The sequence below is a fragment of the Corvus moneduloides genome, chromosome 5 (genome assembly GCF_009650955.1).
Source record: "Corvus moneduloides isolate bCorMon1 chromosome 5, bCorMon1.pri, whole genome shotgun sequence".
In the NCBI taxonomy this organism is placed as follows: domain Eukaryota; kingdom Metazoa; phylum Chordata; class Aves; order Passeriformes; family Corvidae; genus Corvus; species Corvus moneduloides.
This window is the reverse complement of record NC_045480.1, coordinates 40,017,016-40,044,705: the sequence shown is the minus strand read 5'-3', so window position 1 is coordinate 40,044,705 and position 27,690 is coordinate 40,017,016. Positions and strand designations below refer to the sequence as shown.

The following is a 27,690-nucleotide window of genomic DNA, read 5'->3' as shown; positions in this document are numbered from 1 at the left end:
GTGTTTCTGACAGCTGCGGGTGGCCATGAGTGCAGGAATGGCCACCGCTAAGTTCCCGTGAGAGCATCAGAGCGGTGACATTGGTGACACGGCCGGGAGTCACGTAGGTGCCCGAATTCCATGGGCGGTGTGACGCACGGTGGGGCGAGGCAGAGGCTTTCAATGGGAACCTTTTATTTGAACGGTACATTTTCACCCGCATGACACCAGCCCCGTGAATGCGGCTCTGGGCCGCTGCTGCCGTAACAACACCGCCGCTTTTGCACTTCAGTCTTTTCATTAACGCCGGAGCGGGCGCAGGCACCTGCACGGGTGACAACGTGTCCTCCTGCAGCCGTGCCGCTCCTGCAGGCGAGACGGGCCGCGGGTCCGGTCCCTGGCCGCGGGTACCGGTCCCGGCAGCGGCTCCGGGTCCGGTCCCTGGCCGCGGGTACCGGTCCCGGCAGCGGCTCCGGGTCCAGCCCCTGGCCGCGCTCCCGGCCGCTCCCAGCGCCGCTGCCGCACCCGGGCGGGCCCCGCCCCATGGCGTCGTGCGCGTCACCCGGCCGTGCTCCCGCCCCATTGGCCGCGCGCCGCGGTCTCACTATCCTCACTCCACCCCTCCAGCCAATGGCGGCGCGGGAGCCGCCGCCGCGGCCCCGCCCCCCGCCCGCCTGACCCGCTGCCGCTGCCGCCCGCCGGCCAATGGGGTCGCGCCGGGAGGAGCCGCGCGGCCAGTGGGCGGTGCGCGGTGGCGCGGGCGGCCCGGCGCTTGTTGTTGCACACACGGAGCCGCCGCTGCGCTGCCGTCAGGTGAGGGGTGAGGGCCGGCGCGGCCCGGGGTGCGGGTGCGGGTGCCGGGGTGAGGGTTCCCCGAGGGAGCCCGTCTGTCTTCGGCCTTCCCTGCGCGTGGGCGGCGTGTGCCGGTGTGTGTCCGCTGCCTCGCCGGGCCGGGAGGGACGGAGGAGCCTGACCCCGGTGCAGCCCGGTCGCTGGCTCCTCGGTTCCCCAGCGGCACGTTCGGGGGTGGCGGCGGTGGTTAGGTCTCCGTGCGCGTCCGCCGGCCCGGGAGCTCGGGCTGTGAGCTGCCTTGGCGTCTGCTACGATGCTTTTGCTGTTAATAGGAAGTGGCAGCATCGTGGTGCTGTTGCTGAGAAAGAAAAACGTAACTAATGTTGTTGGGTACTGGCTTGCCATGCTGCTTAGTATGCGAGGGTAATTACAGATTGGAATGGGCTGCCCAGGGTGGTGGTGGAGTCACCCTCCCCGGAGGTGCTTAAGGAAAGACTGGATGTGGCACTTAGTGCCGTGGTCTAGTTGATAGGATGGTGTTGGGTCATAGGTTTGAACTGATGATCTCAGAGCTCTTTTCCAACCTAATTGATTCTGCGATTCTGTGATTTATGTGGGATCTAATCTGTGTGTACCAGCTGGGGATGGACGAGTGTCCTCTGGCCCATGAGTTGCAAACCTGTTAGAGAGTTGAAGATGGACCTGTTAGAAGGAGTCCAGAGGAGGGCCCTGGAAATATTCAGAGGACATATCGCTAATGGGGAGAGGCTGGAAGAGTTGGGGTTGTGCAGCCCGGAGAAGGTTCAAGGGTCACCATCCTGTGGTACATAAAGGGGGCTTTTTGCCAATGCTTGTAGTGACAAAGGACAGGGCAAAATTTCTAAACTAAAGTGGGTAGGTTTAGATTTGGCATAAGAATGACATTTTTTACAATGAGAGTGCTGAGACACTGGAGCAAGTTGCCCAGAAAAGCTGTAGATGCCCCATCTCCGGAAGTGTTTGAAGGCCAGGTGGAATGATGCTTTGAGCCACCTGATATAGTGAAAAATGTCCCTGCCCATCCCAAGAGGGTGGACTGTAAATAACCCTTGAAGGTCCATTCCAAGCCAAACCACCAAGGAGCCTAGTCTGTAGAAATGGCACAAGTTCAGGGCACCTGCAGGAATGCAGCCTCTGTGGTTTTGGGAGCTGTGAGGAAAAGCCCATTACTCAGGAAAAGGTGGATTGCCTCAGGCCAGCTGCAGTGTTGATGTAATTTGTAGGGATTTTGGTTCACGGCCATGAGGAGAATGGGACTGGATAATCAAGAGATCACAGTTAATTCATCTCTTAAATCTTGTTTGAACCTTTCTGTTGCTCTTTTGCTACAGAACACAATTATCCTGCAAAAATCTTGACATTAATTTGGCTAATAATTGATACTTCTTTATGCTTTTGCTCCATTGACATAACCTCAAAACCTAGGAGCTGATTGCCTCTAAAACCAATCTAAAACTTTGTTCTTTTAGGCTATTCTGTACAAAGAGAATCTGTCTTTCACCTCCTTTCCCAGTTTTTACTGTAAAAGTAGGTAATGACTATATTATGTAATTTTTTTTTCTCTGAAGATTAATTTTTGTTTATTGACTTTTTCTCAAAATTTGCAGGTTACTTACAGACAACCACAGAAGAACTGTAATTGTGATGTTTTGTGATTGAACCATGGCCATGAACGACAGCGTTAATATCTTGAACTCTGCTTATCTGGCAGTGGAATATATAGACTCTTTCTTACCCGACAATCCCCTGCAGCAACCATTTAAAAATGCTTGGAATTACATGCTGGATAACTACACAAAGTTCCAGATTGCAACTTGGGGATCCCTTATAGTTCATGAAGTTTCATACTTTTTGCTCTGTGTACCAGGATTCATCTTTCAGTTTATACCATACATGCAAAAGTATAAAATTCAACAGGTAAGAGAAAGTTGTGAACTATACACTGACTTGTCTTTGAGCACATCAGGCAGATCATATAACTGTGGTATCCTAGTGTATATGGTCCCATTTCATCTATCACTTGGACATCCTGGAAGCAACAAAGTAAAATTACTCTGTGTATCAGGAAAGAAAAGAAGTGAGTTTTGGTGAAGGAAAGGAGTTGTTTTTTCCTAAGGAAGGGTTATGCTTTTCACCATGGTGCTATAGAGAGGAAAGGGTATGTCAATCTTACTGTTAGTAAAGGTTCATATACATAGTTTTTATATCAGCAGGGGAAGGCGAATAGAATTCTGGCATCTGGTGGTAGAGGCGTGTCTTCATAGTATAAAATAATTACATGGTGTGCTTATTTAATAGCAGTTGTCTTCTTTGAAGTACCTCTATGCACATCCTCTTGAAAGGATTTTGAAATATTTTAACAGTGAAGAAAGCCTGGAATGGATTGCACGCTCCTAACTGGAGGCAAAAGCACATGCAGTATCTAAAGATTATTGTTTTCCCCTAGATCATTATAATTTGAATCAGAAATTAATGACACCAGCTTCTGAATTTATTGCAGTAGTTGGTAGAATGTTTCCCTGCAAAAACTGGATTTTTTCAAGACAATTATTTCTTCACAAGTTTCTATCTTCAGCCTCTCCTTGTATTATTTTAGCAATGGAAACACATTCTGCGGTGTGAAGAAGAAAAGCAAACTTGGACTGTGTTAAACTGTTGAGTACCAAATGTTCCTGCTAACTGTAAACACTGAAAAAACAAAAGTAGTTTGGAGGTGACTGACAAGACAACTTACCTTAAAACACTAGCCTAGAAAAATGAGGCTTTGATGAAACTGAATCCAATCCCATGTTATTTGTGTTGCCTGAGTTAATCTGTGTTATTGGAAGGCATGTTACCTGCCTTCCAAGGTGGAACTAAACTGACTCCAAATGAGTTTTTGTGGCACTTCACTTAAATGCAATAGAAACCTGTAATACAATTGATTCTTTTTGCTTCATTTTAGGATAAACCAGAAACATGGGAAAAACAGTGGAAGTGTTTCAAAACCCTCCTCTTCAATCACTTCTTCATTCAGCTTCCCCTGATTTGTGGTACCTATTACTTCACAGAGTATTTTAACATCCCATATGGGTGGGAAGAGATGCCGAGATGGTGCGTAGATTTTTCTGATATGGTGATGCTGAGTTTCATAAAGTTGGAGGCAGAATATTTAACAATTAGTGTTATCAACTCTAATAGGAAGTAATTTTTTGGCAGTGTAAATTGTGTTTGTTAATCACCCTTCAGTTGATGCTTAACTGCTATAAGAGCTCATTAGAATTTTCTAAATTTTTTTAAATGGCCCCAAGATGTTCTAATCCTCAGGAGAGAAGGGGGATTAGGAGGGAATTTATGGAAGCAAAGCAAGATTCCTGGTGGGATGGTTTAAATGTTGGACTTTCTGGGGGTTTTATTTACCCACATTTTTTTATTTCTCCTAAGTGTCTCTACCCTCAACCTTGTTTTATATCATAGCAGTAGTGTGTTCCTCAAAGGGGAGAGTGTACCACCTGCCTCACAGTCTTCTTGTCTTGCACTGAGCTGATAGACTTTTAAACAAAGCTGGATTAGCTAAAAGTGCCCCCTTCTCCCCCACCCCCAACACCAACAGTAGTTTTTTATCACAGAACGTCATCTTCCTTGGAGAGCTGTTTGCTCTCTGGTGTAGATAGCTGATGCAACTCTGTGTTTTTATATCAAGGTCTCACACAGTGTGTGGTTGTTCTCTGTAGACTGCATTTGTAATACTGAAATGACAGCTTCTTACACTAACTCTGTGAGTTAACCTAATGCTAACTGAAGTGGGTTAACATGTGCTAACTCACTTCAGCATATCAACAGATGAGCTGATAAGCACAATAGCCTTTTTACCTGGTAATTAATATTTTTAACATGTTAAAAAAGTAGTGCACTGCTATTCAGTAATAGGTATAAACCTATTGCTGACTGTTATTACCATATAAACTATATTCTCTTTCAGGGTTATGTGTCTGCTAATATTTTGTATAAGTAATAGATCTTCTGCTTTTTAAAGGTATGTTCTGGTTGCCCAGTGTTTTGGATGTGCGGTGATTGAGGATGCCTGGCACTATTTCCTGCATAGATTGCTGCATCACAAGAGAATATACAAGTATATCCATAAGGTTCACCATGAGTTTGTTGTATGTATTACTTGATTTTTTTCTTTAATAATAGTTTTTAGTATGTGTGTCACAGAACTTATTTAAACCTCTTATTTGAAAGACCTAAGAAAATGGCATCCTTCTGAAAGCAGGATAGACTAGTCTTTTTTGAGCTCTTTATCAAAAACAGTCATCCATTTTGTTTCTGAAGACACCCCGTCATTTTATTTCATTTCATTTCACATGAATGAAGGCTCGCACTCTTGGTATAGTCTGATCGTATCTGTGACCAAGGTAAAGCAGACTTTTAAAAATGTCCATATGGGTCTCATTGCTAGGGGAAGGGAAACAGTAGGTGCCTGGGTTTGGTTGTTCATCATTTCCCCACCACCTGGGCTGTTACCCAGAGCATATGAATCCCCAGAACGTGATCAGACAGGCAGTTCTTGCACAACCAGGGCGTGTGCGTCATGTACTTGATTCAAGGAAGGGATTTCAGCTCTGGATGAGGGCCTCTGGAATCAGTATAGCCCATTGTGCAGTACTGCATTGAGAGCACAGTGCAGCACACTTTTTGGGTGGTTCTGCATTCAGGGGTGTTGGAGGTGGCATTGAGCATCAGGTAAGGAACCACACGTGACTGCAGCCAGGTAGGATCCAGCAGTGCTTGCACCTGGTAGATGATATTGCTGTGTTTAGGTGGCACTGTCTGTGGAACCCAGGAGTCAGTGCTATTCATTTCTGTGCTGCTGTGTATAACCTAGACTGTGCCAAAAGGAAACTGCAGGCTGCTGGGTCGGGGATGGTTTATGCATGCTGCCAGCAATAGAGGAGCTTGGTATGGATTGATGTGTGCATATGTACAGACATCTGCAGCAGCAGCTGCTTTTTTCGTCTTGCTCTTGGCAGCCACTCAGGTCTCTAGCTGGAGCAGCTTTTGGCCATTATTCTTGAGAGTGGTTAGCAGTTCTCACTGAAGTGATCTGTAGCCTAATGGCTGTTTCACTAAGAACTTTTCTTGATGGTAAAAAGAAATGATTTTAAAGTATCCTTTAAGACAAAGTGACTTCATTTTTTTCTGATGATTTTATAACCTTCAGCATTAGGTTAAAATTTTTTAAGCTATTCTCTGTGCATGGTGTTCTATGATTGAAAACTCTCTGGAATGTCTTTTTTTGCTAAACGAAATGTAGGAATGACTCTGTGTTTGTGTATATATATGTATATGACAGAAAATGTCATATCAATCTCAAAATAACATTTGAGTGGCAAAAATTTATTTTTAAAAATGGTCAAAGATGAGAGATTTTTAATTTTTATTTTGATAATAAATTTCTAAGTGAGTCCTGCTTCTGAGAATATTTTGGCTTCCTTCTTTCTTCCAAGACTGGATGTATAGCAAAGCTAATAGGAACTTGCCAAACACTTTTAATATTCCTGAAATAATGTTTTGACGTGGGGTGATGGTAAGCCTAAATAAAAGTTTTTAACTTTTCAACTAGTAGTGAGGTGATTGGAATCACTATTAGAGTGATAATCCTTATGACCTTGGAATACTGTTTTTCCAAAGAGGAGCTAAATATGTGTGTTATGGCCCTTGCTCAGTCATACCTTTCCCTTTGCCCCCAGCATTGTTCCGTTTGTCCTGTTGTAGACTTGTGGGGTGATGGGAAAGGGAGAATATTGCAAAATGGTGGTTCTGATTTGGGAGTACATAAAACTGAAAATGGTGACTGTTCCCTGTCTGTCATCTCTTTCTAGTCTCCGTTTGGAATGCAAGCAGAATATGCTCATCCTCTGGAAACACTCATCCTTGGAACTGGCTTTTTTATTGGAATCGTCGTTTTCTGTAACCATGTGGTTCTTCTGTGGGCATGGGTGATTTGTCGCTTGATGGAAACCATTGACGTACACAGGTGAGATGCTCGTTGCTTCTTAATAATTGTTTTTTTTCTTGTCCCTACATCTGTCTCAAACTCACCTGTCTCTGTCCCTCAGATGTACTATTTATTTTGCACTAAAATGCCTTTATGTGTCTTGCAAAGAATGGCACAACCACCTGGAGAGTTATCACTCTTTCCTGTTCTCAGGTGGTGTTAACAGCAGGTCTTGCTGATTAAAAGAGTGTGGACTCTCAGCTAGAGCCTCTCAAGGAGGGTTAGAGAAGCTAGGCGCCTCATTAGGATGTCTGGCTATTGACACTTGGTGTGCAAGTGATCTTACGCATATTGGAACACCAAAAATCAATTACAAAAAGCGATATTCCAGCCAATAGTTCTTTCTGTTTAGTATTTTGCCAGACCGTTTTCTTGCTCAAGAGAAGCTTTATGCTGTGTGACCACTGGCTCTCTTTAAAACAAATACATACATTTATTTTGTTTATTTGTTTGTTTATTTATTGTGAATAAAAAGGACAAGACTTCTTGTCTCTGTACAAGTCTCTTCTTGACTTGTTTCAAATTTGGCTCCAAAATGCTAGGGCAAATCCCAGCAGGCTTAGTTTAGTTCATTTACAAATGGATGAGCTTTTCTTTCCTGTGTTCAAGAGGAAGGGGACATTGAGAGTTCATTTCTGAAATGACAGTATTAACACTTGACTTTGTTTTTGTAAATATATTATGAAGCAGATAGTGGCTTATTGCAAGCTGAGTGTAAGGTGTTTTAGTGGAACATAAACTACCAGTAAACCCATGGCATAAAGCATTCCAACTTTAGTCATATTTTGTTTGTAGACTTCCCAAAGTATATGTTTTGACACACCATAAACTCACTGATGCAAAATAGGAAATTCCTGTTATAATTATCATTTTAGGTTGTTCTCCACAGGAGGGGTTTATAGTGAATTGACTTGTGCTCTCCCCACTAGGTGGTGGTAAGAGGCTTTCCAGTACTACTAAGCAAAAGAGTTGGAATCCCTCTAGAGCACACTGTTCTGCTTTTAATCTTACTTTGATCATATATTTGAAGAACTTGCAGTAAGCTGAAAATAAGAGTAGACATACAATAATTGTTGATTTGAGATGCTCTCTGATGGGCTGCTGTGCTGATGTCCGTAGCTTGCACTTAAAGATGATGTTACTTATTCTTGTTCCTCCTTCCTAAAGTCACTCTTAGTTAAAACTGCTAAGCCGGCAGTGATTTTTTTAAGTTACCTGCTTAAATTTTTTTTGTATTGCCTAGTAAACTGAGCTGAAAAGCAAGTGCCAAAACCATTGTGGGATAATTTACAGAATGATTTGGCTAGGAGTAGAGGGCACTTGTTTTCATATTAAGCCAATATCATAGTGATTACCTCAGGACCTTGGAATACTATAAAATACTTTTATTTTATAAAAATGACAAGTTAGTGTCAATATTTTGTAGTTTATGTCTGAGAAAAATCCTTACCCTAGTTGGTTTTCTTTTTTTCCTCCCCTGTAGTGGCTACGATGTCCCACTGAACCCTCTTCATCTGGTGCCTTTCTATGCTGGGGCCCGTTTTCATGATTTCCATCACATGAACTTTATCGGCAACTACGCTTCCACCTTCACATGGTGGGACAGAATCTTTGGTACAGACTCGCAATTCATTGCCTATCAAGAAAAAGAGAAGAAGAAACAGTGCATAACAAAGAAGAAGGCTGACTAAATTTCCAGTGTAAAAGTCAACTTTTGCTTTTCTGTAAAGCGAAATAGTGATTGGGTGTTTAGCATAAATCTTGTTCCCTGGCTACTACGAGGTAGGGAGAAACAGCTAATTGAACAGCAGTATCTTTCTAATGGGAATGTTTTCTATTTTATACATAAGTACTGCATATATTTTAACTACAGATTTAAAGATGATGGAAAAAAAATGGGAGATGACTTGTGTCTATCTTTTTTTTTTTTTTTTGACAAGAAAAAAATCAGGTTTATCTATAATGTTGCCCATTTTTGAATCCAGGTGGAATTACGTATGTACACTGAAGTTGGTCTTAGTTTTTTTTAAATATATATCCTTAAATTTATAATATCAAATAGCAGAAGTTATTAACTAGCATCAGCACTGTATTATTTAAATATTGAGTGAAAGTTGCTTAAAACCAAAATGTCTGTTACTAGGAAGCTTGGGCAGGTCTTTTGCACACTGGATAATGTGAACTGCTAATAACAGAATACCTGGCTAAACATGAGTTATCGGAGACATTCCTGACCTAGATTTATTACATTATTTTAGATTACAGGTAAAAAGAATAGAAATTTTTATTTGAAGACACTGTTTTTTGCTGCTCTTTTGAAGTTGGTCTGTCAGTGTACTTAGCATTTACATGACATTCTTCTCTGTGTTGTAATTTGCTGATCTGACTTGTTGCTATATTTGCACTTGTGACTGATGAAATAAACGTGGTTTGGTTTGATGCGTGTATTATATTTTTCATATGCTTTTAAATACAAGGCTGTGATAAAAACCATGTAGGGATGTAGTGTCTTACTCATCATCTCTTTAATGAAGAAGCAGTATCTGTTAGGATGGTTTGCAGCAGTGCCATCTGTTAAACTACTTACAGAGGCAGCAGTAAGAAATGGAAATGGAGAACATGTAAATTCTGCTGGCTTTTGTTTTGAAGGACTTGTTGCTACATTGAGCAGTTATGTATCCATCTTCTGGGCTGAGTGCATTCTCAGGCTACAGCTTGATCACAAGCTAGAATCTCAAAGTCTACTACTTGAGTTGCACTAGTCACAGAAGCAGTGGTCTACTATTTTTGAATCTACTGTAAGTATTTGTCTGTTGCACAGGAAATAACAGTGAAGTATTTGAGAAGGGCTTAAACCCTTAAAAGATCTTCCACTTTGTACTGTCATGTCAACTGCTCTTCACACTTCAAATACCACTTCATCTACTCGATAAGTCCCTTAGAGAACTTCATGGTGTTTTGCTTACTCAAGACCACACCTGAATTTTAGTGCTGCTTCACATGCAATCTGGTATAATACTCAGACAATCCAGTGAAAGTGCAGATGAGATCAGGCTTCAACAAAAAGCAAGGTGTTAGTGACATGCAGAATGACTCAAATATTACTTGAGAGGTGGAAGTAGTTCAGATTCCTCTTCTGTATGTGTTCTATAGAAGCATTTACTTCTCTATCTGTATCCCTGTTGGAATTCAGTGTTTTCCTCCTTCACTCTAAAAATAAGTAAAAAATATATATTTGACTATGGTAGGTGAACAGAAGCTGAAATCCCTGTATTGATCAATTTTTAGCAGGGACTGATACTTAAGCCTTGCTGAATCCATATGTACACTGCCAGCCTGCACTCCCCATAGTGGAAGCAACGTCTTTAATCAGATTTCGAAGATGGCCATTATCCTCTGCTTTGTCAATTCCCACTCCCATCCTGCAGCTGCAGCTGTACTTTGCTTTATTTGACTGAAGCATTAGCCTAAAAACACAAGGAGCTTTCAGAGCTTCAGCTTTTCCCTGTGAACATCATTCTCCTCACTGGTTCTCAGCCTGCTGGCTTCTGCCTCCACCCGCACTGCCGCAATGTTACGCACAACTGGGAGCCTCTTGCTTAAATATTCCAGTAAAGGTATTTGTAAAAGCTTGGTGTCTCCTCAGCTATTGGAGAGCTGAAGCGGAGTGCTAAAAACATGATGGGATTGACTTACAAAGTTGTAATGTATATTCCAGTCTTCGAGAGGTTTAAAAATAAAGAATGCAGTCTTAGCACGCTATCATTTGGGGAAGTGTGCATGGGGGTTTTTCAGGCCTTTTAAAATTACTTGAATCCATGTTTTTCTGACACCCATTGCTATTTTAGTTTTTTGGGTTATTTTATGTATATCCTTAGTATACACTGTGATCACATCATTGCTTTTGATCCTCTTTCTTTAACAAATCCCTAGAGAATTATGAAAGCTGTGCCTTATAAATTTTTTTGGCTGGGAAAAAGTGTTCCTGCTGGACTTCTCAACACAGGAACTTGCACTTGAAAACCACAGGCTTGTTTTCTTCAGGACCCAGATGGACCAGCATTTTACCACTCCACCACCTTTTCAAATGTAGAACCCTGTATTTATTACTGAGTATGATGCTGGTGAGTAAATTACCTACCTCATTACTTTGTGTCTTTTATGCAAATGAAGAATTGCACTAGGAAATGATATTTTTTAGATTTTAGGCCTTTATTAAATAAGACTTATACTGACTTTTTCCCCCCTATTTTGTGAGAGATACTATAGAGTATGTGTAGATCTGAAAAAAAAGAGGTTTTTGTGCAATAGTAAAAAAAGATAAATATGTGGGTTAACAGTTTTGGGTCTTCACAACGCACAATAAAACTGTACATGATCAGTTGTCCTTCCTCTTCTTCAACAAGGAGACAGATTTAAGTCTTAAACATGGTAGGACAGGGGAGTAAGTAGGGGAGGAATATTTTCCACTACATTTTTTCCTGAAAGTCCAGTTTAGTTTAATTAAAACTCACTTGTGGGAAATAACAGTTTGTGCTATTCCTTAGGATATGACAATAATTAAGTCCTATGAAAGCCATGAATTAATTTCTTGGAGTTAATGTCAGAAAAACCCATGGAAACTTGAAAAGTATTATAAACTATGAAGATTAGGATTGCAATATAATCAACTGCTTTTGGCAGCTGATGTGAAATACTAAATAAGGTGGTTTATTTTACATTACAGCACAGCTTGCCAGAAAATATTAGTATTGATGGATATAATGATTGTAAGATTATATGACTTCATTTATTTTCCTCACAGAGTTATGCTGCATGTTTTATGATAATTTTTTTTACAACTGTGATATGTTTCTAGATTTTCAATGTTCATTTTTGTTGAAAAATTATTTATTGAAACTTTCATTATGGCTACTAATAGTGATTGCTAACCACAGTGTGTGGTTCATTGCCTCCAAATCTCCATCCGATTATGGCTGCCTCTCTCGCTCTGGCAGCTGCAGCCCTCTGGCAAATCTTTCATTGAAACCTCTAACTGCTAGGTCCAGGGAGAAGGCAACTTTGTGTCGTTAGTTCTTGCTGTAATTTTCTGTCTGTGAAGGTAATAAACACAGCAGTCAAATCACTTTTCAATTTATTTTTCACCAGCTCACCAGATTGTATCGTCCTCCAGAGAAAGCCATTCCTTCTGTTTCTCAAATCACTCCTGTGGCTTGTCTCTGAATTTTCACAGCCTTGTTTCAGCTGCACATGCCAGAACTGTGTGTCCAGGTCGTTTGCTCTAAGACCACCTTGTGATACAATCACATTCTCCCACTTAAGCATTCTCCTTCTGTCTAAGCATTGCACTGAAAAATGCAGTCGTTACCCATCTGTAGTGATCTCTCAGTGCTCCTGGCAATGCTGCTTGCCAGACTGTCACGAGCGTGTTTTACATTTCTTGCTCTTAAGTGTAATTTACAATTTGCTGCTCTGAAGCATTTAAATGTGCTTGACTTACCAAGTAAATCACATTCCAGAGCTGCTATATCCTTTTTATTCACCATTCTTTGTCATCCACACATTTTAATCAGTTATGATTCAAATTTATGTAATCACTGAATAAATTAACCCTTGGACTTGAAATACCAGTCCGTATGGAAGACCAGAAGAATGCTCCTCTAAGATCATGACTCACCACTTTTAAAAAGCCCTATCAGCCAGTTTTTCGAGCCTTCACAATGATCCTGCATGGCAGTTTCTCTGTGTGAGTACTTGGCACCATAGCCAGGCTATAGCATCTCTCAGAAACAGCATTCCAGTCCAATGTCCAGGACCTAGCATCACCCCAGGAGCAGCTACTACTTCTGCAAGTTGCAACAAGGGGCAGCAATTAGTCACTGCCATTTGTGCAAATGTCAAATAAGTTTTGTATGAAATTTGAATTGCAGCCCATAGAGGCTCAATGCAGAATTGTTACATGTATGGGATGGTCACCACCCAACAAGAGAACAGTTCTAAATACCAGATAGGGTTGGGTTTCAGTAACATGTGTGAGTCATCTAACACCTGGAGGTAATATAAGATTTGGTCTTGCAGTACATAATTTGGAAGGTGGGTGGGTTTTTTCCCCCCTCCCTTTCTGTAATCTCCTGCATAAGTAACTGGTCTGCATTTGTATTTTTAATTTTTTTGTTGTTGGTGGTGTTTCTTTTGCCCTGCCTTACATTAGCCGCCTTCTCAGGGTACTGGGAAGAACCTCAATTCCCTATATCTCAACCCTGTTTTGCAAGTCTATCCAAGAAAAAGAGCCACAGAGTTGTGCAAGACATTTTGAAGGTTGGTAATAGATGCTTCTGTCTTGAAGACAGAGCTTCAAGTGACCACAGCTGTCAGGTGTAGTGTATGGGAATATAATCAGCATTCTGATAAGTTTTGTAAAATCCTCTTAACAGCTACAGTTATCTCTACCTCCTTGCCTGGTAATTTGTCAACACTGAGATCAACTGTCCTCTCTTTTAAATTGATTGTAGTTATTTTATTCCTAGCATTAAAACTTCTTTCTGAATATAAACCAGAGAAGTTTAGTGCTTCCATGGTGTATTGTTATTAATAATGTAAATATCTGCTCTCCATCATAGAGTGTTTTGAGGATTTCTGATGTTCCTAATGTACTTGAGTTTTTTGTAATGGACATAGATTTAGGGTTATCTTTCTGAGTAATAAAGAAAATAGTTGCCTTAGCCTGTTTCTCTTGTCACACAAATAAAATGTTCAAAGACTCAAGTCTTGTAAGGAAAATTCTGTTGAGTGTGAGTTTATTTTGGAAAATATATTTATATGCTTGCTGGTGAATGATGATTTGCTGAAAAAGACAGATTCAGGCAAGTCAAAACTATTGGAAAATTTGAATCAGCAAATTCTGTTCGGCCAAAGGAATGAGGTAATCTGTAAACATCTATGAGTATTATATGTATTTTTCGTGTATATGTAGATTTGTCTATAAGTAAGTCCTTTGGAAATGTTAACGAAATTTTTTTTGTAATTACCAGGTAATTTAGGCTGTGTCTGTTGGTGAAATATAACTTACTATTTGCTGTCAGACTCAGGTATAAGAGACAGGTAAACCAGATTGAAGATCTGCTGATCAGTAGGTTTCCTGGAGCACTTGTGCTCTGTGCACTGCTCTCAGTATTATCAGCTCACAAGGCCATACCCAGGTGCCTGGTTATGTTTATAGGCTGGGAATGCCCTTGGGGTTGGAGTATTCCTCTGATCCTACGGCAAGTGCCAAAACTTTTTCCATATTACAAAGAAATTTGGCCTTTGAAGATAGTCATCCCTGAGCTATGGAAAACAGGAGGAAGGATTAGACACAAAGAAAGAAATCAATTTATTCCTCCTACTCAGTTTTGCGTGTGCTCCTAAACTGTGTGAGAATATAAACATTGTTTTTTAATCCCTTATTAAAAATAAATTAGTATGCATGAGCTCAAAATTAAATATTTGATAGTATATAAACCACCCTGCTTTACACAAGATATGCATGTGTTTTTATAAATACACATTCTCTTAATTTTTTGAAGGGTGGGGGCAAGTAAGTACGGAAACAAAAGAAAATCCATTCACATCTACTTGTGAGACTACTTTTATGTAGTGGAATAATAATTCACTGCTTGAGGAGATGGAAATAAACAGATGATTTCCCAGCCTATTTGTATCTTTTAGTGATGTATTTCGGTCAAATAAATTAGAAGGGAAGCCAATGACAATTACTACAAAGAATAAAAGGGATTTTTTTTAATCAGAAAGTTCTCTTAGAAGATGATATTGTAAGTCTAAAAACACAGCATCAGCAGATTTGTTTACTTTGTGTATTGAGTGCAAGGAAAAGTGATGAAGAAACCAAGGAATATTTAGCCTGTGATGAATGTAGCCAATACTGCCAAAGAACATGAATCTTTTGAATGTGTGGTCAGCTACTGTTATTTACAGTTCCATTTGGAGAGGGCTGCATATGTTGCACATAATTCTAAAGCAGTGACGCCATAAACAAATTTTTTTATGTAGTCCAATCAATGCTGTTAGGAAGGAGAGAAGTCAGAGAGAGAGTCCTGTTGTGATCCTAAATTAAAACAGTGATCTTGGTCAGAGAACACATCGTATCAAGGAGTCTCTCTGCCTCCGAGTCTTGCAAAACACTTAGAGCAAATTTGCATTGTGATAACCTCAGAGCTAATGGGATGTGCTATGACAGGCACCTCCCAAAGTTTTCCAGCAGTAAGAATGAAGAGTTAAAGGCTCCAAAAAGTGCTCTGAAGGTGCCTTTGCATGTGGTTGCCTACTTGTAAGCTTGGAATTAAACTGGGCAGGGCAGCTTCTGAACCCGGTTGGCTTTGAAAGATGGTGAGAACTGGAAGGGCTGAACTTTGGTTCTTGCTATGAAGAAACACATCAAATAATTCAGGTCTGACATTCAGGGCCCTGGAAGGTAAGGAATATAGGTGGAGACAGTTATATAAGTATTATCTATAGTAGTTGTACTTTCAGATCTGTTTCAGATGCTGGATCACTTTCTGAGCTGGTGCATCACCAAAGGTCAGTGAAAATGTTCTCCTAGAAGAGATTGTGTCCATTGTAATCTTATTTGAAGTAGACACCCACAGTTTAGGAAAATATCCACAATATCACCAAGGATTATTTAAAAATCTTCCTTAAAATTGATTCAGTATTAGTTGGTGATTGAAGGGGGCATTATACAGGCTCACCCTTTTAAACTGGAAGATCAGAATAAACATTCATTAAATTATTGAGGACAAGATTTTTTTTTTTTTAGAAGGATGAATTGGATGTGTATTTTTCAAAATTTTGAACCTCTCAAAATTTTCCAGCAAGTCTTTGTGTCCTAAAAAAAACAAAAACAAAAACAAAACCAAGCAAGCAAAAAAAAAAAAAAAACAAAACCCAAAACCCCAAAGCCCAAATCAACAACCTGATACGGAAGTTGCTCTTTAGCATTTAGCCTTTTGCTTTTAGCACTCGAACTTCACAGGCTGTTTGAACATAATCTAAACAGCTATGCCTATGAAGACAAGTTGAAAAAAACACGGCTTCAGAAGTCCTGTAGTATCTGCGGTCTAGAATAAATGGTCTGTTAATATAGGGTGAAGGGTTCTTCACATGAGCATTCGCTTTGAACAGATTGGGGCATGCTAAGAACTCTCGGTATCACAAACTACGTCTTGCTTTATCCTTTCCCTTCTGTGATGCAGCAAAGACGCCTTGAAAATGAGGAGCAAAGCGACCTTACAGATGACGGTTTATAGTTTTCCCTGTCAATCAAATGCATTTGCGTTGCCCTGCAATAGCACTGAATCATTCATGGAGCACTCTGTTACTTTAGGTTTGTGGCGGTGGATTAACCCGCTGGGACCCCATAAAATGATGAGGCGGTGCGGAAAACGCGCACCCGGATTCTCGCAGCGTTTTTTTTCGCATCTGGTTGATGACAACAGCTTTAGCGGCTTTCGCCCGCATCGTGCGGCCGCGGCCCCCGCCCTCCGCGGGAGCGCTCGGGACGCGGATCGGGGCGGAGCGGCCGGTCCCGCCCCGCCCCGCCGCCCCCGGGCTCCCTCCCGCTCCCTCCTTCCCTCGCTCCGTGCCCGGGTGCCGCCGGCGCTGGCGGAGCAGCAGGCGGGCGGGATGGCGGCGCGGCTGCTGCTGCTGGCGCTGTGCGCGGTGCTCGCTGCCTGCCGGGCAGCGGCGGCAGAGCCGGGGGCCGCCAGCCGGCGGCGGCGGCTGAGCGCCGAGGAGGGCATCTCCTTCGAGTACCACCGCTACGCCGAGCTGCGGGAGGCGCTGGTGGCCGTGTGGCTGCAGTGCCCCGCCATCAGCCGGATCTACACGGTGGGGCGCAGCGCCGAGGGCCGGGAGCTCCTGGTCATCGAGATCTCGGACCGCCCCGGCGAGCACGAGCCCGGTAAGGGGGTTGGGCTGCCCGCACCTGTGCGCAGGGAACGGCGCGGGCGCGGCTGCTGCGGGCGCTGCCCCCAACACTCGCTGCGGCACCGGCACCGGCTGTCAGCGATCGTCCGCAGCCGCTGGAATTAGCGCCCGTAGCGGCAAGAAACGCCTGAATTCCCCATAAAATGTGAGGAGCGGGCACCCGGCGCGGGCTGGCAGGCAGGGCAGGCGCTGGCCGCCCTTCCCCGCACGAACCGCAGCGCTCGGGGAGCGGCGTGAGGCAGGAGCGCGCCCGTGGGAGCGGCGTGGCACGGGCAGGCTGTCCCCGGGGGCTGGCACCCACCGCGGCACGGGATGCGCGGTTGCCTGTACTTAAGAGTTTGGGACATTTTTTATCGAAGGGAATGTGATTGATGCCGTGCACTTGTTTTACACCTACGACTGTGTCTATTTCATTGTTTCCGATTTCAGAATCGATAGTATCGCTAATGTCTGTATGTGAAAGGGCTTATCCGTGAAAGCTGCCTGGTACCTTTGGCCCAGCCGTGAGGCTCCTGCAACCAGGTCCTCACATTTCCCTCACTGGGTTACAGCACAGGTCTGGAAGTCTGTGACTTCTAGGTGGAGGTGTGGCTTCTGTGACTCTCCGGGGATTTGGCCAATACAATTAGTGCTTAATATTCTGCTTTATGACCTGAATATAACCTTGCTTTATATCCTGAAGAGACTTAATGTTAGGGCTACAGATGGGTGTTATAGGATACTGGACATAAGGAGGATGTAAGAGGAATGCAGGGTAGTAAAGCATTGTCTTGGAATGAAAAACATAGGGATTGAAGTGAAATTTGAAAAATTTCTTTGTGGTGTGTTGCCATCTTGATAAGAGGAGGTGAGGATCCTGAAGCTAAGGATAAATCCATTGCCGCTGTGTAATTTGTGCACTAGAATGATGACAGCTATCACTGGGATTTTGCATTGCTGCCAGGGGACAGTCGCTACCTCTCATTTATGTGACGGTTGTGTCAAGCCAGGTGAAAGGGACAAAAAGAGCACACTGTGCTTTCTGAGATGGGGCTATGGCTCTTCCTGGAGACACACTTCTCTTGGTGTCAGTGATGTGAGAAAGGGTTTGTGACTGAGCCCAAGCAAGATGGAATGCAGCAGTATATGCATAACAAACTGCAAAAAAGAAAAATTTCTATGGATTGCATCCACATACAAGCTATAGACAGTGTCAAACATTTCCTGGAACGTGCTCGGCCCCTTACTAAGGGAGTCCTATAGACAAAAACACCACATGTTGCAATGCCCAAATCACATGTCAGGGAATGTGATGAGTCCTGGCAATCTTTAGTGGTGGATGCTGAAAATGCTGTTTTTTGAAGGGGATTAATCAGGGTTTGAACCAGAGCAAATTCCTTGTTTTATTTCAATCCTCACTTTCATTCTGTGAGGTTCTGAACATTTCTCAGAAACTGGAGAGCTGCTACTCTCTGCAGTGGCACATGGGAGAAACTCGGGATCTTTTTGGGAAGGGCAGCAAGACAGACCTCATTCTTAGTTATCCTTGCACTCCTTAGGAAGAACTGTAAAAGCATTGATACCACCCCTGCTTCTTTGTTACAGAGCCTAAACACCTATATATTGTGCCAATGGCTACATTAGAGGTGTTTTCTTCTAAAAAATGCACCCTTTCTTCTACTATGAATAAAAGGTAGCACTGTTTATTTTTCCATGGGAGTCTTTTTAAGCTGTGCAGTAAAAGAAGTGGAGCCTTGTACCAGCCTTGGCAGGAAATGTGGGACTGATTCTGTTCATACCTGAAGGGGGAACCCTGCTCACTCTGAGCATCCATGCTTGATTCCTAGGGCAACAACCAGAATAAGGATATTTTGTGTGGTAAAGCCTGCAGGATCAGAATCTTACTTATCTTCATCTGTTATTATTTAAAAAATTATAGACAGCACTACAGACACATGTATATACATACATAGAGTTACTTTTCATTTATCCCAGACAGCCAAGAAGTCATAAGTTCTGAACATAATCTATTCCTGCAAGATAACCTGTGTGTCACAGGGTTTATTTTTTAAATATAGGGAAGTATGAACAAAATACATGCTGTGGCTCATAGACTTACAGTCTGTAGAGAGCTCATGCTTCTAGAAGGCTGGTGAGTACACAGGGATGATACCTGACTCATCTAGTAAACAGCTGTGAAACAAAAAAATTGTGTGTGTTCACTTAGTGAGCAAGTTGATGACAAAATAGATCAGGAAAGTGTCAGCAGGGCATCAGTAAAGACTCTTTGTATGGAGAAAAGAGGCTTTGTACTGAGTAAATCAAATACTGCATGTACATGCAACCATTGCATAATCACCTGTATTGCATGGCTGTGTAGCCTTGTGTGAATGCGTTTCATCGTCCACAAGCATGTAAATCAACTTCAATTTTAGAGTATCAGCTAATTTTGAAAATTAATTTGTAATATATGCGCAATGCTTGAAAAAAAAATATTTGAGAGAATATGAAAACTTCAGAAATGTGCTTTAGACCTCCAAGGCAACTGGAAAAAATCCTCAGTGAATGAAGAAGCTGGAACAAATCGTAAAGGCCTCGTTTTTCCTGGGGTAAATATTCATTATAGGAGGATTTTCTTAAAGTCCTGATACTGCATTGGAAGTCAGAATGACTTCACATGAGCCAGTCTGGTTTCTCGCATAATCATACAAAGTGTCTTTGCAAATCTTGGAAACCCAGATTAGTAACTCGGGTGCTGCGAGCTGAGCCTTCACTGAGCTCTTCCTGGGGCCGTGGTAAATGCCAGAAGCGTGAGACTGCTGGAAGTTTCTGATGCTACATTAAACACTTAGAGAGTGTGCTGTCTTCTCTGCAAACTTGAACACTACACTACCTGAGCTTCAACTGTGCTTCATGCCAAACAGGGCTTGGGCTAACATTTGTAGTTTTGTGCATTTTGTGGTGGTTTTTGGTTGTTTTTCTGTTGGTTTTTTTTTTAATGTTTGTTTGGGTTTTTTTTGTGGCAACAATTTCTTTAGGCTGATACTGCACTTGTATGGGAGATTAGAGCCTACAATCACTGATGGAAAAGAAGCCCTTAAATAAGGAAAAGCACAAATTGGAGATGAAGACATTTGAACTTTACCAAGTTTTATACCAAGGCAGAAAACCTCACTTTGAGTTGTTGAGGGCAAAGCAGCTAAGGTGGAGGAAGACTTGAATGAGACTGTGTCAGTGGTTATGTGTAGAAGGCGTTGAATGAACGTAGATGGGAAGTGATCAAAATGTTTTGGAGTAGCTTTAATTGCATGAGAAAATATAATTTTGTCCCTGTGCTCACCAAAGATTGGCAAAGTTGACAGAAGGCGGTGGGTAGTAAGGTCAGGTAAAATGAGGAGAAAGAGGTTGTGGGGAGTTGATGGTGGACCAAGGGAAAACAGGATATTTCATGGTAAAGCACAGATTTGGGTTTTTTTCAGGGATAAACTGGGCAACACTTTGCCTTAGTTCAGGTGCAGGAAAATACTGACTACTCCTGAGAGAGGAAATAGGCTTTTGCTTTGGACGTCTGATGGTCTGTTGAACAGAATGTTAATGATTTTATTGCTCATCCTTTTCCCCACAAGCTTCTTTTAAAATACTTCAAACAGAAGGAAATGGTTAATTGGTACTTGAGACAACTGATTTTCTAGAAAATGACATACCTCGGATTTTGGAGTTTCAAACAACATAGCATCATGAACTGGTGAGGCAGGAGCACACCGTGTGTGAATTGAGCAGTACAGTTGTGACTTGGAACATTTGCAGGGCCCTGTGGGTGTGACCTCAGTCAATTTTATGAGGTGCGACTCAGCTACAATAATCCTTGGACCCATCACTTTATCAAAGACTCCACTTGGCGAGGGTGAGGAAATGAGTTGGGTTGGTCACTGCTGGCACTGAGCCTAAATAAGCTTCCAGGCTTCTGAAATTGTAGCTCCTGTAATAGTCCCCCCAAAGCCCCCAGGCGTGAGGCTCTCGTTTTCTCACATCCCAGCCCTGCAGTGCTAGAACCATTTCCTCCTGCAAAAAAATAATTAGAGGGTGACTAAGAGAGAAGTGAAAATATGGCTCTATATTGATGAATGGAGAAATCCAAGCTCTGTCTGCTAATACAGACAGGTTTTTATTCCATCAGTGAAGTGCTCCTGTATTCAGCTGCGGCATCAGCCATGTGAGCTGGTACTTTCAGTGGTAAGAAGGTGCAATATGTAAAGCTGATGAATTTACAAGGAGAAAAATTGTTTCTCATAATAGCTTTGTCATTGTTGCACAAAACCCATTTTAAAATATTTCTTGATTTATTTTAATCTAAATGACTCTGCAGCCATTTAAGAGAACCATGAGCAAGTGCTGCTGTTTTTCAAAAGAGAGAGCGGGAAGAAGAACGAGCAAACATGTAGGAGGCTGCCGGGGTTTCAGCCCAGCATGGGCAGGGATCAGCTGTGCCACTGTAGCATGGCAGCCTGAGTGGGGAGACAACTGGCTGCCACCTGTGGGTCTTCTGGGCTGCCCTGCTTCAGATGGGCAAGTGCAGTGCTGGGGTTGGTGGCAGAGTCTTGTATCACTGGTGATGTCAGAAAGCACACAGCTCATCTCTTGGTTATGGTGATGTCATCAGGTACAGCTGTTTCATTATCTACAGTTAATTGCACTTGATTTTCTAAAGCTTCTTTTCCTTGCGCTCCAAATCTGCACATAAAAATCTTGTGAGCTCTTTGATTGGACCTGTTGGTGTTCAATACAAATTGCATATGGCAAGAGCTTGTTATTGAATCTAGATGTTAGAGAGCAAGCCTAATTTTTGTGTGCTTGAAGTTTAAGCAAACACCAGTTTTTATCAAGGGCCACTCATGCAGTATTCCCTTTTTGAAGGGAGATGTTGAAGGGTACAGGGCTGGTAAATGTGCGTGCGCTGAGCTCATGCTCATCCAGCAGCACCGCATAAAGGTGGGGGCTGTAAATAGGTCATGTCAGCAGAACACTTTGTATCAGGAATACAGGAGATGCTATGCTGACCGCGCTATGCTTTCACCCTTTCTGTCAGCTGTGGTTTAGCTGCTCCCCTGGCTTAGGTTTGCAACCCCCTCTAAAGGTGAGCTGCTGTCTGGGCAGCAGGCTAACAAGGGCACCTGCAGCACCAGACGAGTGGGAGCAGGGCAGCTGCTGCTGTCTCTACGTGGATCAATAGGAAATGCAGAGTAAAACATGGTTGAACTTGCTACTTCTGCATCTGGAATTTTTCTTCGCTTTGTGCATCAGGGAACAGATTTTCTTTGAGCTTGTGAGGATGTTCTGGCTTTCTCATCAAACACTGTCAGGGATATGCTACTCGCTCGCCTGCTGGGAGCGCAGATCTGGGGCGGGCTGTACCTCCTGCATTCTACAGAAGGCTGAGAAGCTTAATTACCTTTCCAGCAAAATCCCTTATGGGTTTTTGTGCCAGGTAGGGTATTCCCCTTGAAGTCACCCAGCCAGGATTTGGCCTGGGGTAGTCTCTGGCAGGATGATTTTAATGCTGCCTGCGTTCAGAGTGGGATGTTCGGTGTCCTTCACAGACCGTGGAGCTTGTGCAGGTCTTGGGAGGGCTGTAGCTGCAGGAAGATGGCTGGATGTACGGGTTGAGTGAATTTTTTAGATTTTTAGATTTTTCTTCCTTAATTTTATCATCCTTAAATAGTATTTTCTTAAGAGTTCTGATTTCATCTTATCTCAGTTTTCATGTTCAGCTAAAAACAGAGGTGTAGAATACAAAGCGAAAAATGTCTCACAGAACTGGTGCAAATCCAGGAGAGGCAGACACGTTTACAGATCCATTCGCAGCTCGTTGTTGATGCCGTTCACGTTCCCATTGAAGTCAATGCAAATTCCCAGTAAGTGTGGTTAGGCAGCTGTGCTAGGCAGTCTGCAGCGTTCTCGAGAGATACAACGCTCTCACTCCAAATGGCTTCACTGACTGAGCTACTTAAAGAATTCCCTTTTTGTTAGAACATTTTAAAAAGGGTTAATAGAGGCTGTGTGCAACCTTCGAAAACACTCTGGATCCCAGCTACTGCATCTCAGCGGTTTATCTTTTATTTACTGGAATAACACAAACGGTAAACAAGCTGGGGTAAAAAGGTCTGCAGTCATTAAGAATAAACATGACTACAGAAGGCAGTTGTTTTACTTTTCAGGCTTAAAATGAGTCTGAGTATACAGAATATTCAGTTTGTTGATCTGACCCAGACTGCTTTTGACAATCCCACTTTTTTTGAAAGAGTTAATTACTTTAATTTCTTTCAAAGAGAAGAGTTGTCTTCACCTCCCACACCTTCAGAATGCCTTAACAGTTCCCAAAGAAAACAGAAGGGGGGCTCGTTTTGTTGTTGTTTTGGCTTAAAGTGATGTTTTATTAGGGTGACATTAATGTGAACTCCAGAGAATTAGTGAGAAGTCTATAAAGCATGGGTATTTCCCAAGATTTTGTGACATGTTTTGTTAAAACCAGTAAGTTGTAGCTGTGTGATTTATCTAAAATGACCTCATTATTAAAATACTTTTAATTTTTTCCGGAGAAGCTATTTATTATTCTGTAAATTAGTAATGAATATCTCAAGCCTTTAAATTACATGGAGGGTGAAAAACACAAGAGAGGTCTTCTGATTTCAGAATAAACACAAATTTTTGGTTGTAACAGTGGAGTTACTGCTAGACTGAGCTGATCATTTAGTATTAAAACTTGTTTGGAATTAGTTCCATGTTCATTACACCTGATTTTTGTTTTCAAAGGTGACGTGTGATTTAGAAGCCTACATACTGGGCATGCATATTCATGCTGTAATCTCCCTTTTCCTGGTCACCAGCAACACTTCTTGGCTAGGCTGCAGTGCCTTCTGAATACATCTATTTTCTCTACTGACTGTAAGAGGAGCTAACATTGGGTAGGCTTCTGACTTAGGGATGTGTACAAGAGCTTATGGTTAAGATCTGGTGAATGCCAGCCTTCATGTGTCATCATCTAATGTACCGTGTTGTGCTTTATGTGCTGTCTGTGCAAAACATACAGTTTATGGACCCTGTCTGAGCTTTTTTCAGCAGGTTAATTTATTTTCGTAAGTCCTTGTATCTATTTTAATTCATGTTCCTCCAAAAGAAAAAAAAAAAACAAATCAAAACATCATGTCACATCTTTTTTTGGTTTACATTTTCTTTTTAAACTAAAGTCTCATGCATATATTACCATAGAGCCTTGCTGGTTTGTTTTCTTTTTTTTTTTTTTTTTTCCCTCCAATTGAATTGGGAATTAAACTGTGAAGAAGACTTGTAACTGAATTTTCTTAAAATTTTGTGGAATCAAAAAAAAGTGAAAACCACAGTATGTACTTTAAGGCTTCTGGGTAAGGTAATTGAAATGATTGCTAGAGTTACAAGGAGCGGAGTAAAGGGTGTAAACTCTATTTTGGAGTAAGGTGCACATCAAAAGCCAGGATTCAATGCATTCAGTAGGAATAGGATGTTATATATGAGGGTTATTTTCTGGTATGCTGGGGCTAAATAAAGACATCAAGCGTCTATGTAGTGAAAAGGCTGAAAAAGAAATCCTTATCAGTAAAACAGTAGCAGAGTAGGCGGGTTTGGTTTGCTGTGTGACGGGAAATGGAGCTCTTTTGTCTGCCACACATCAGCTTCTATTATCTCAGGATCAGGGTGAAAGCTGGTGGTGTGTTGGGAGCGGGTTAGGAGCTCTGCAGAACAGCAGTGCTGAAACTGAGCTAGTCCCAGCTTGACGTGCTGGGGTTTCAGATTTTGGAACAGAAGTTCTGCCATACTGTGAGGAAATGACTGTATGTGCCGAGGTGCAGTAGCTTCCCCTAGCAGTGAAGTGCTGCGTCTCTCGCTGCTTTCAGGGGCACTGCTGGGGACAAGGACACTAGACTATAGGTGAGGTCTTGGTCCATAGTGCCCTTCCCTTTGAAATGGAGGTTTCTTGCAGGGTCCCAGTGTTGTGCTAGCTGAATTGGCATTGGCCACATTAGCCGGTATTGTCAAAGCACTGTGAGGTTTGGGCCAATATGAAGCCATATGTTAAGAGATGTGTCTGTGTACTTAAGATGGCAAGAGAGAATCTTGAATCATAAACCTGTGGCTGGCAGTTCAAAGGCAGTAAACATTTGTTTTTAATTAATTTCCAAAGCGAGACATTTATAACTGCATAAGCTGGTAGCTGCTTCCTGGTAGTTTTTCATACTGAATTATGAGCAAAACCTCACATCCTTGTTTGCTTGCAAATGAAGTCACGTGGAGACAGCCATTCTTTGCATGGAGCTGCCTGATTTATGATCGAAGAAAGATACTGCTCTGGCTGCAGAGCCTGTCCAAAGCAAGAACAACCTGAATGACATTTTGAGTACTTATGCTTAGGTATGGATTTGCCTTAGAGACAAATGAAATGAGTTGTTTGATTAGGGGAGACATCAGACTGGCCAAGGTTTATTGAACTGTTCTCTTGGCAAAGAAATCCTTCTTAGTCTAATGATCTGGTAGGTATCTAGAAAGTATGGCCCTGACGTTTGTCATACTAGTCCTCCAAACAAAAGAGAAATCATACAGTACTTTGCTATGAGAAATATAACTAGGAGTTGAAAGATACAAAGAAAGTGAAAGGACAGTGAGACATTTCAAAGGTTAAAACTTTCTGCATAGTTGTGTTTCCTATACCATCATATTAGAGATAACTGGATAACACGTGTGGCTTACCACATGCTCATCCCCTGACATTTCTGGCTGCAAAACATTCATTTGAATGCCCTTTTATTTTTGTGTCCCTCAAAAGTAAAGGGAGCCCTCAGTGTGACTGTCCTTCAGTTACACTTCGTTGTCCTTCAGTGTTGTGAGTGGTGCATTCCTTGCACACTGATCATTCAAAATGAGCCTTTTTTCCTGTGCTAAACTGAATATTTTGCAGTTTTGGCAGCACTTGGCTTATTGCATAAAAGCAAAATTCTAGAAATATAAGCAAACCTGGGGTGAGTCTAAGACATAAATAGACACTTTATACACACCTGAAAAATGGTATTTCAAAGGAAACCTTATGATTATGGTAAGCTGACTCCCCACGTCAGGTCTTCACCTGGTAAGACTAGACAATGCTTAAATTTTTCCTCCCACCCAGCTGCTGAGCATCCACAAATCAAACTGAAGTCAGTGGGAGCTGTACATCTGAATTTAAGCAGGAGGCTTATAAATCCTAATAATAATAAATCCTAAATATTTAAGCCAACTTGTGTGTGTACCCTAAAAAAAGAAAGCTGAATTTGATTTTGATTATGTAATAGCCTACACTTAAGGAATAAATGGTCCAAGTTTACACCTTTCTGGATGAAATGTCATACTTCTCTTTGGTGACATCAGTATACAGAGGGATAGAGAGAAAAAAAAAAAGCTATGGGGTTAGGAGTTGGGCTTTCACATGCTTAAATTTTAAACATTGCCATTGTAAGAATTTGTTTCACAGAGAGGAAAAGCTATTTTGTGGTAAAAGATGTCTGGCTGCTTTCCTGGCTCTGCTGGGAATTTTTTGTGGTTTTGGGTAAGGACAGCCTCTCCCTGTGTCTCAGGTTTTTGTCTCCACGCCTAGGTTCTCAGCTTCCATGCTAGGTTTACGTGTGGCTGTGCCATGGACCCAGTGTACAGGTACTTGAGAGATAGCATGTAGTTCAGCATTTGATCTGCCTTTAAAAGGCAGTTCCTACCTGCTTCTTGTCAGATTTTTCCTAGTAGCAAGTAGCCCCAATATTTGTGTTGACTTAGCCATGCTGATGAACATATGGTGAGGAGTTGTCAAGAGTTTCTCTCCCTATTTGCCTGCCGCAGATACAGTTTTTTGTTTGCTTAAAAATCTGCCTTGATAGTAGATAAGTATAAAGAAGGAACCAATTCCTTTTCTTCCGGTGCTGATAGGGAGAGTCACAACAGACACATCAATATTTGCAAGGTTTCCACGTGTTGCAGTTAGGGGAACAAATCCATAGTTGAAATAAATAGTACAAACCTTCACTGGAAATCTTTCAGTACAAATCTTTAGTGGAAAATCCTGTAAATAAACAGAAACAGAGGAGCATCTGTTCCTTGATACTCCATGAGGCAGCTGATAAAAATGAAATCTGTATTATAACAGTAGCCAATACAAGATGAAAAAGTACCTGACAGTGGAACACTTCCTGAATAGGGAAGTTTAGGGGCCAGGACGCTCATCTGACTTGAAAATTGAAGAATTGTCTGAAATAGATGTTGCCATGGAGACAGATAGGATTAGCAGCCTGAGACTGATTTCATTGGTCTGCTGCTAGCGCAAGTTGCTTGTTTGAGTAGCATTAATATGTTGTCTCATGCTGCTTTATATGCTGAGACCATCTGGCATTAGTGATATTTAAAGGTGCAGTTCTGTTATGGAAAGAGTTGACCAACATGGTTTGATTTATGTTTGTAAGACAAGCTGGAAGAGTTACGGGGTCTTTGAAAAGCTGTCTTGTGCACAAAAATATTCTGAAAAATCACAGCTCGTACAGAGATGAAGTGGGGCTTTGGGAAGCAGCACGAGGAATTTCAGAAGTTTGCTTTATACTCAGTCAGCACATATTTGAAATATTCTCTGCACAAATACGCACTTTTGCCTGTTTCTTCAGGTGCGTATGTGAAGGCAGCCACATTTTTTCAAAAATAAGCCTTTTCACTGCAAAGCTGCTTGGGAACTACAGCTCCACCACCTTGAACAAACACAAGACCATATTGTGTATTAAGAAAAAGTATGTTGTAATGTTGCAGTGTTAAATGAAGAAATTAAGGTCTAACCAAAC

General features: G+C 42.0%; 2 protein-coding genes across 2 annotated transcripts in view; both read left to right on the top strand.

Annotated features, from left to right (window-relative positions):
• The first annotated feature begins 691 nt into the window (after window positions 1-691).
• On the top strand, window positions 692-9,289 carry MSMO1 (methylsterol monooxygenase 1). The gene is made up of 6 exons (XM_032109709.1): window positions 692-792; window positions 2,418-2,727; window positions 3,755-3,903; window positions 4,826-4,952; window positions 6,675-6,829; window positions 8,334-9,289. The coding sequence occupies exons 2-6, from the start codon at window positions 2,473-2,475 to the stop codon at window positions 8,539-8,541; spliced, it is 894 nt and encodes a 297-aa protein (XP_031965600.1). The 5' UTR covers window positions 692-792; window positions 2,418-2,472; the 3' UTR covers window positions 8,542-9,289.
• Window positions 9,290-16,195: 6,906 nt separating this feature from the next.
• The window catches only part of CPE (carboxypeptidase E), a 56,837-nt gene continuing 45,342 nt past the window's right edge, over window positions 16,196-27,690 (top strand). Inside the window, exon 1 of the mRNA XM_032108974.1 lies at window positions 16,196-16,808. Coding sequence (XP_031964865.1) covers window positions 16,211-16,808 — 598 coding nt within the window. The 5' untranslated portion in view covers window positions 16,196-16,210. The remainder of the gene's footprint in view (window positions 16,809-27,690) is intronic.